This window comes from Mustela erminea, chromosome 19, assembly GCF_009829155.1.
Source record: "Mustela erminea isolate mMusErm1 chromosome 19, mMusErm1.Pri, whole genome shotgun sequence".
Classification (NCBI taxonomy): Eukaryota; Metazoa; Chordata; class Mammalia; order Carnivora; family Mustelidae; genus Mustela; species Mustela erminea.
In genome coordinates this window covers 25,085,830-25,095,386 of record NC_045632.1, presented here as the reverse complement: position 1 = coordinate 25,095,386, position 9,557 = coordinate 25,085,830, and the positions used below count along the sequence as shown (strand labels likewise).

General features: G+C 42.5%; 2 protein-coding genes across 5 annotated transcripts in view; one reads left to right on the top strand and one right to left on the bottom strand.

Moving 5' to 3' along the window:
- Positions 1-259: 259 nt before the first annotated feature.
- Positions 260-7,810, bottom strand: ORC6 (origin recognition complex subunit 6). Of its 4 annotated transcripts, none has more exons than XM_032324196.1 (7): positions 7,350-7,809; positions 5,514-5,643; positions 4,155-4,318; positions 3,853-3,942; positions 1,959-2,071; positions 1,420-1,488; positions 260-818 (listed from the first exon to the last, which is right to left on the bottom strand). In XM_032324196.1, exons 1-7 carry the CDS (start codon positions 7,412-7,414, stop codon positions 691-693), a joined length of 759 nt encoding a protein of 252 aa, XP_032180087.1. In that variant the 5' UTR covers positions 7,415-7,809; the 3' UTR covers positions 260-690. The 4 variants fall into 4 exon arrangements, with proteins under 4 accessions (XP_032180087.1, XP_032180089.1, XP_032180090.1 ...); XM_032324198.1 differs by having other exon boundaries at positions 7,587-7,808; XM_032324199.1 differs by lacking the exon at positions 7,350-7,809 and adding an exon at positions 7,084-7,338.
- A 64-nt stretch (positions 7,811-7,874) lies between these two features.
- VPS35 (VPS35 retromer complex component) overlaps positions 7,875-9,557 on the top strand; it is a 28,965-nt gene continuing 27,282 nt past the window's right edge. Inside the window, exon 1 of the mRNA XM_032324195.1 lies at positions 7,875-7,984. Coding sequence (XP_032180086.1) covers positions 7,982-7,984 — 3 coding nt within the window. The 5' untranslated portion in view covers positions 7,875-7,981. The remainder of the gene's footprint in view (positions 7,985-9,557) is intronic.

Sequence of the window (9,557 nt, the reverse complement as noted above, 5' to 3'; positions counted from 1 at the left end):
TGTATCAGCTCCAATGCACCTTCAAATTATTCTATGAAGTAGATACCATTTTTAGTCCTACTTATAGAAGAGGCATAAAGAAGTTAATTAATTTGCTCAAGGTTTGACAGGTAGTAAGTCACTGAGTGGGGTTTTAAACCCAGGAAGTCTGATTTCAGAGTTTGTGGTGTGGTGAGCAGCATGGTTCAGCATATGGCTTTTTTCTACTAGCTTTTGGCATAGCAATGACCCCACAAACTGATGACAAGGGCAGCCTGAATGTATTTAAAAATAACATTTATTAACTTAGGTTGTACCACATACTGATTTAGTCAAACCAAGAAACTTACACAAAAATCCAAGTAAAATCCTTAAGACTCCATTCAGCCTGTATTTGATATTCTGGATAGGACAGGAAACTGTCTTTTGCTTAAAAACAAAAGAGCAAAATTGCTTTAATTCCATTTTGTAGGAATGCAGACCTGTGGGGAGCCAAGGCTGTGCCAACCAGGCACTGTGCCTGACCTAAAGAATTTGTTGCCCATGTCACCAGCCAGTCTGAGCTCAACCCCAGTGCTGGCTTCTTTGCTATTAAGGCAACAGTCTTAGGATCCTTATAAAAGTTTAAACAAAATTCTAAAGCTCTCATATCTTCATTGAGGTGGCAGATGTACTGTTGGTTTACAATCCAAGGTATTCCAGAAGCTGATATCATTCTGCTGTAGCCTTTTGTGCTTTGGCAGCATTTTCCAAAATTTTCCTTTTCCATTCTTCATAATCCTGTGTCAGATCTTCATCTTTTTGCAGTTTATGTGAGCTTTCTACTACATTCTCTGTTTCTGTGAGAGAAAATTTTCAAAGTGTTTCAAAATTCTTATACTGACAAGTAAACTTATTTGAAGTATCTAATTAGTTAATTAAAAATAGGTACTATCATTGCTAAAATGAAAAGTGGAAACAGCAGCTAACACATCAGTTTTTTGCTTTTAAATTCCAAGCACTCCACAACATTCTGTAGTTAGCATTCATTAAGCACTTACCTTGTGCTTCAAGATGCTGTACCAATCACTTCAACGGCATCATCTCACTCAACTCTAACCAGAATTCTATGAGTGGGTGCTAATAATAATTACAACTTTATAGATTAGGAAATTGAGGCTTATAGAAATTAAGTGACTTTCCTAAAGTTATGGAGCCCGTGGGTGGTAAGGCAGGAGTTGAACCTAAGCAGTTTGGCTTTAGATGTTTTCTTACATAGTAGTTCTATTAACTTCTGTAATGACTGCTTGGAAAACTGATCTTATCAAATGATTTTCCAGATTTATTTAAAACCTAACTCTTGTCAGACAAATAGCATAGGACTAGTTACTGCATTAAACCCACTGTACACTAATCCCATTGCACTAATTTTAAACTTTGTCCAGTGTCAGTATGCCTTACCCTTTGCTAGAGGTTCAGCCATTGTTTTCTTTTTCTTCTGTGGTGGAGTAGCTGAATCTCCAGCCTCTCCTTTAAAAAACAAAAAACACAAAAGTGTCATCAGGGCTAAATTTTTGCCTCTTCTCAATTTTAGTAGTTGAGCTTATTTTGGATTACACACACAAAAAAATAAGACACCTTGACTGACCAAATATAAGGATAAGGAGAAGGCAAATGCCTTCCCTTCCTTGGTTTCTCTTGTCAGACTGAAGAATTTTTTCTATTCAAGTTTATGTATATGGAGACTGGCATTTAACACTGGAGCATGTTAACAGAGAAACTATTTTTCAGGCAAGGAGTCATACAGTCACAGCTGTTTTAAAGGTTATTAAGCTACTTTATTTGAAAAACAAAAAAATTTTTCACTAAAAACTTACCTAGTCCACATTAAATACAGAATTCAGAGAGCAGCCATTTTGCAAGTTTGAAAATATTAGACTTTTACCAGCTGGTTTACATTTTCAAATGACACACTCTTGAAATACGGTACGAATACTCACTATCAGCCTGCTGTCCAATCTTCTCTAATTGTTTACAAAGTCGATCAAATATGGCTTTTTTTACACCAGATGTGGCTACCATTTTATTTTTATCCACCTTTAGCTTTAGAATCCTACAAAAGAATTTGAAAAATTACTGTTCTTAAGACCAATACAGTTGTCTTCTCTGGCCAACCAGATTATTAACTTATTTCCTTTCTGCCCATGTTTTATTAAGAATTCCCAACTGTTTAGTTTTCCCTTTATTCCACACATATATTATTAGCTATAACTATGTAAATCTGCCTTTTGAATTTATTTATTTAGCTGTTTATGGGACTGAGTCAAAAATATACATGAGATCTGTTATATAATAAAAGGAATGCATAGAAGACATTTGCTCTGGTGTTTCATGCCTCAAAGAATTCCTATTAAATCTCAGAGGTTACTGATTTGCTGAATGACAATCACAGCATTTTTAAATATTCAGCTCATTTTAATCCATGAAGCTTACATCTGTACTACAGGGATATAAACTACTTTCCCCTCTCCAAAACCCCTAATTACCACTCCACAACAACTACTGATGAAATATACAAAACAGACTTCTTGTCTGTTATTTAGGATAATAGATCTAGTCAAACCTTTCTTTGTTCAGCATAATTTGGTTTCAAAAGTGGAGTTGTCAATATTGTTTTTTCCACCAGCAGCCACACTCCTCTCTATATACGTATCTTTGTTGAATCATGGGGACATTTTCTATGAATGTCAATTAATTGCTTCTAGGTATGTGGCTAAGAGAGCTAAAAAACCAAAATAGGCTGGGTAGTAAGAAACCCATTCTTTAAGGGCCAACTACATTTTACTTTATTTTTCTAAAGGTTTTATTTATTTGTTTGACAGAGAGCAAGCAGGGGAGTGGTAGGAAGAGGGAGAGGGAAAAGAAGGCTCCCCGTGGAGCAGGGAGCCAGATGTGGGGCTTGATCCCAGGACCCTGGAATTGTGACCTGAGCCGAAGGCAGATGTTGAACTATCCGAGCTGAGCCTCCCTGGCACCCCTACATTTTATAAGAAGTTTTTCAGCAAGATAAAACAAGACAACTTTAGACAAAAATAACAATTATTAATATTTCCAAGGTAACATTTCAGTATGTAAAAAGAGAACACCAAATTTTAGATCCAGATGTAAAAATTTATCATTGGTGTTTCTTAAATTATTTGAAACATAGTTGCAATTAGTACTTAAGAAAATATATAACTGGAAAAATCACAAACTACAGTTTCACTGACAGATTTTATCATTTATAAAAGGTGGAGCCTGGGGGTGCCTGGCTGGCTCAGACTAAGAGCATGTGATTCTTCATCTCAGGGTTGTGAGTTTGAGCCTTACGAGCCTTACGCTGGGTATAGAGATTACTAATGAAAATAAAACGTAAAAATAAAAAAAGGCGGACCCTGAAAACAGAATACCCCACTTATATATACAAATGCCATTTGGCAAGCAGACTTTGGCGATAGGGGTTCCAAATTGTCAGCTATACTGTGGGATAAACAAAATCTGGTCATTGGCCACTGTTTCTAATATTATTATTTTTTTAAAAGATATTATTTATTTATTTGGCAGAGAGAGAGAGAGAGATCATAAGTAGACAGAGAGGTAGGCAGAGAGAGAGGAGGAAGCAGGCTCCCTGCTGAGCAGAAAGCCCAATGCAGGGCTCGATCCCAGGACCCTGAAGATCAAGACCTGAGGTGAAGGCAGAGGTTTAACCCACTGAGCCACCCAGGCACCCCTCTAATATTATTCATATAGGAAAATACACTCTGAGTTGAAATAAACTAAGTAGAAGTCCTCTTTGGGAAAGAGAAATCTATTTTTAAATTGTGGACATTTCTCAACGTTGAAAGGCATACTTACTTGCATGCTGAAAGTAATGCAGCAGTGGTGAAAAGTGGCCTGGATAAGTCGAGATCCAACTGCTGTGTCTGTGGAAGACTGGATTCATAGCTAAGGGAAAGCAGTGTTTGCGGAATTGTTAAAAATTATTTCAAAGAGACTGAAAATGTAAATCAGAATTTATAAGCTATTTAAATGTATGAAATAATGCATTATGTCACCTTACCATATTAGTTATTTTTTAAGACTGAAAATAAAACATCAGATAATTCTGCTTTATGTGTCAGTATAAATTTTCAATTAAGGTTCTTTATGCTTCATACCTTTGCAGTATCTTTGAAGCCATGTTCACTGCTTCTGTACAGCTAAACTGTACAGCTAGGTCTCTTATTCCAATATTTGATTTCAGGCCCAGTAAACACTCAAAAGATTTAAGACAGCTCTGATACATCTTCTTGTTCAAACCAGAAAGTTTAATTAAATAATCCTTTGAAAGAAAAAAATGCACCAATCATAAAAATCATAATCACAATCATTCTATATATTGGTGCCCTTAAACACTTGTTTAGTAAGTCAACTTTTCAAAATTAATTAATTCTGTGGCAAGTGGCTCTATCTAAACATTTAGCTTCATTTAGTCAAGTCAGTAATCCCATCAAGCAGAGCTGAGTACTGCTCTCAAGGGGCTCATACTAGACAGTCATGCATAAGCACAGATAATTTAAAAAACAAGTGTTACTACAGCCAAGCTGTGAATAAAAACCCAGGAAACACATATATGGTCATCTGTTTTTCACTGAAAATGTCAATGTGCAATTCACTGGGAAAAGGAAGGAGGGAAGTAGGGAGTAGAGGTGGGAAGGATGAATGTGTACAGGAAAAGGGAGAGAGGGAAACTGGGAAACAGAAGGATCAACAACTGAGGGAAAGCAACACTGCCTGGGAGAGTCAAGGAAATCTTCATAAGGGATGTAACGGCAAGGCAGGGTCATGTAAGACAAATAGAAGCTTATGGGAAAAGAAATGCAGGTAAAGAAAAATGTTGTTGCATTTACAAAGCTATAAGTCATTAAAGTTCATGGTCTGTTAAGTAAATAGTGTAGCTTGAGGTCAGTGTTCAAGAGAAGCTGGAGAAGCTGACAGTAATGGGGAGTCAACCCATTGGGAGCTAATGGTGTTTTTAATGCCATCATTTAATGGGATATGCACTGTTAAGTGTGTTACATACAGTATATGGTTTAATCCTCACAATCTAGTGAAATGGATATTCTTATCCCCACTTTATGAATGAGGAATCCAAGCTCACAGAGCTAGTAACTAGGGATATTAAAATCTGGTCTTAACATCTAACTGTTCTTGACTCCTAGCTTGTGCTCTCAACCACTGTGATTCTAGAAGAAAAACACACATTAGTTTAAAAGCATGCACTTTAGGAAGATGCTAGCAGCAGCATGAAAGATGGTCTTGAGTAAAGAAAGAGGTGGCCAAGGAAACGAGATAGTAAAGGTAATTTTCTGCAACCGACAAAAATGATTTTAAAATTCATCTAGATTATATAGGACAATAGCCAGGAAAATTCTAAAACACAAGAGTTTTGAGTCTAGTCCAACCAGAAATTAAAAGGTATAATTAAGTTTCAAAGTTGCAGAGGATTATTTAGACATTCAATGGGACCTACTTACTCTGTCCAAGGGGCACTTCATACAGGAAGCTGCAAGGTCCAGACACATGACTGCATTGCTGGTTTCTGTGGTATGTGCAGACAGGCCATTACAGTTCACCTGGGACAGCCGCAAGTACTCCTCAGCTTTCCTGGTTATAAGGGTAACATGCTCACTAAAACTTTTCCAGACGTTTGCCTAACATTTTGGTCAACAATGAATACAGCAGGGTCGATTTCATTCTGGACCTAATTCCTAGGCAAGTTTATAAGGGGATCCGAACAAGAAGCACATCCTTTGGGGATGTGGAACAATGTTTTCTAGCACAGAACCAGCCCTGACTTCAGATTCCACTGTGCCCAACTACATTTAAGGAAAAGTAAGTTATTCAATTTCTTTTTTTTTTTTTTTAAAGATTTTATTTATTTATTTGACAGAGAGAAATCACAAGTAGATGGAGAGGCAGGCAGAGAGAGAGAGAGAGGGAAGCAGGCTCCCTGCCAAGCAGAGAGCCCGATGCGGGACTCGATCCCAGGACCCTGAGATCATGACCTGAGCCGAAGGCAGCGGCTTAATCCACTGAGCCACCCAGGCGCCCCCCCTTTTTTTTTTTTTTTTTAAGATTTTATTTATTTGACACACAGTGAGAGTGAAAGAGGGAACACAAGCAGGGGGAGTGGGAGAGGAAGAAGCAGGCTTCCCCCGCTGAGCAGGGAGCAGAATGCGGTACTCCATCCCAGAATTCTGGGATCATGACCTGAGCAGAAGGCAGACGCTTAACGACTGAGCCACCCAGGTGCCGCAGTTCTTCAATTTCTTAAAACAAAAAAACACCTGCTTTCATCCTTCCATTACTGGGACAAACATAAACTCTCAGATGCTGGCAGTTATACCAGGGTTCCTTCTTCCTTTCCTTATTCTTTCCTCTAAATCAGTGGTACTCAAACTTTGAGGTACAAGATAATCACCTTGGGGCTTGTATAAAGAGATTGCTGAGTCCTATTCTCAGAGTTTCTGATCAGTAGGCGTGAAGTGGGACCCAAGAATTTGCATTTTTAACGAGTGATGTTGCTGGTCCAGGAACCAACCACACTTTGAGAACGGCTGTTCTAAATGATTACGGCGTTCAGGAGCTCTTTACTTCAACTCTTTCAACAAGTCCTTTCCTTCCCTTCCGTCATTTAACTGAGCAGCAAGGCAAGGGCCTAGTCTTGTCCACACTTCAGCCACAATAGCTTTATTTCTAACCCTGGATTATGCAAAGGGCTTATTATGCACAAGCTATCGCTCTTCCCACATCTTCCCATGGCTGGCACCTTCTATCAATCGGGTCTCAGCACAAGGGGCAGCCCCCTCCGAGGCCTTCTAAGATTTTTTTTTTTCAAAATTTTATTTAAATTCTAATTAGTTAACATATATCTAGGAGGTGGTTGTTTTTTAAAGAAGAGCAGACGCCAGAACGTGCTCTGCGCTCCTCCCTCTCTCGACACCACCTAGTTTCGTTTCCCTCCTAGTTCTTGGCATGTTTACTGCATAGTGACCTCCAAGAAGGTCTGTACCCCGTCTGTGTGGTTCACCACTGTAGACAGACCCTCAGGAAGTATCTGCGAAACGACCGGAATTTCGACTTTCCTCGTCCCACCACCGTGCATCCCATAGAGCCAGCTGTCCCCAGGGACGTCTACAATCACCCCTTCTTGCCAGTTCAGATAAACCCACTGCCGGGACGTTCTTCCTGAAACAGGGCCTGATCCCACCGGGCTCCGAGGTCCCCCCTCACTCGGCGGCGCCGCCGCCCGTCACGCGGACCTCGCCTGAGGAGCCCAAGGCCGATGAGGCCTGCGCCGCCAGACCCACCTCAACACATCTGGCTCCGCGATACCCAAGCGTGCCGCTAGACGCGGGATCAGCCCCGACTCCATAGCGCGGAGAAGCACCCGCGCGAACCGCTGCAGCGCGACGAAACCCGCGCGCAAATGCCGCGCCGGCCAGTGAGGGCCAGGCCCCACCCCTCTGCTGCCTCTGGATTGGCTGGGACGAGAAGCCGCGACCGCTGCGCAAATCAAGCCTAGTCTTCTTTTGGCTCATGCGCACCACGACCGCACACTCCTGGGCAGGTGAACTCGGGACTAGCGGCTCCCCCTTCTTCCATTTCTCCCGTCTTGACAGAGTCCTCAAACGATGTCTTTACTTCCTGTTGGCTCCATCCTGCCGCCGAGATATACCCCGCTACTCTGCACCTTACCGCCCTCTCTCACACACTGGGGAGAGACTGGCTGGCACCCGGGTCCGTCAGTCCACGGATAAGTGGCAAGAGCCAATAAACACGCGAGACTTGAGTTCCTAGAAGCAGGCCAATCGAAGAGCCCCCAGCGGGTTCCGGGGGCGGGGCTAAGGAGGGCGGGGTTTGAAGAGGCCGCAGCGTCACCTGACCGCGGGAGGCTCCGCGCGGGGTGGGTGCCGCTTGCTGCAGGCTTAGGGGAGTCGCCATGGTGAGTGTTGAGGTGCTGCGGGTCCTGGGCGGACCCTTCTCCCAACCCTTGCGCTCTGCCACCGTCCTGGAGCCTTGCGGGTGGAGTTGGTGCCCCGCGGCCCAATCCGGACTAAGACCAGCCGGGCTTGGCCTGCGGGTTGAGGACAGGCCGGGGAAGGCCGCAGGCTGGCTGATCCGAGATCGGGGTGGGCGGCGGCTCCTGATCGCGGCGGTTGCCCAGGAATGGGATGGCCTTTCTGGGGGGGTGTCCCGGCCCGTAGGCTTTGAAGTCGGTGGAGGCCTGCCGCCGCCTTTGAGTGGAGTCGGCCACCGCCGCGCCTTGAGGGGACGGGTCTGAGAGTCAGGCTGGGTCGGGGGCGTGCGGAGGGCCTGAGACTCGGGGTGGCGTCGGGACCCGCCCACGGGTTGCTCAGTCGTCAGCGTGCGTTTCCACCTTTGTGCTTGATAGTGCTCAATTGGCCCCACGCCCTTTTCTTGTGCAAGAAATACCTGCTGGAGGGTCCAGATGGTGCCCTGGTCTTTTTCGGCCTCGTAGTCCCCTTCCATAGCTGTGTTTGTCAGCGAATTCTAAGGACTCGTTTACGTGAATTTCCTGGAAGTACTTAGGCTATTTGATATCCATGAATTCTGACAGAGAGAAAGCCGACTTTGTTTCCTTTAATATTTGTTCATTGGACACCCTGGTTCTCTTATTTGTCTCCCCATTGATGAAGTCCAGGTGTTTTATTTGCTTGAAGTAGGCATTCGTTCTTGTTAGTGTCTCTTCGTGATGGCAGCAAATCGTGGTGTGGCTGTTGGCCTGTAAACTTGAACTTCCTCAAAATGTGAATCCATGTGCCTGCCGAGTTTCCACAAAGGCAGTTGTCACTTGCATTTCGTTGGCTTTTGACACAGTCTGCCGTGTATAAGTAATGTTTTTGAATGTTAGTGTACTGTATGGCCGTTTTAATTATCTCCTTATTCACTTCGTGTGCACAGGTTTCTATAAATCTGTAAGTCTGGAAACAGGCTTCACTTTAGATGTGTTAATGCCAGAAAGTAGAATTAAATATTTGACATGTATTACTTCATATACTATATTGCCATACAAGGTGATTTTATTTCTCAGAATTTTTACGATTGGGAAGTGATACAAGGACAACGTAAAAATTTAACTAGGTTTTGTCTGTTGCTCTACATTTATGAATTGATATTTGCAGTATTTTATAACGGAAAGCACTTAACTGATCTGCCATACACCTGTCCTGTGCTGGATGAATTAATTTGGAGCAATGAGCAGTCCTGTCCTCATGAACATTTTTGAGAAAGGAAACTTGATTATCAGTCTTGTCACAGTCACTGTTTCTGTGACTTGGGCAGGTCATTCAGTCTTCTTTGAGTCTCACTTTTGCATCTGAAAACAACTGTTGACTTCTTTGGCCCTTCCCGGTCCTAATACTCTGGGATCCAATTCATCAAACATCTTGTATGCCTTCTAATATGGACTGTGCTGGTCACTGGAAACAAACATAGTTCTTGCTGTCAAATAGCTTAAGAGTCTATGGAGGGAGATAGGCTTCCCATCCAAGTAC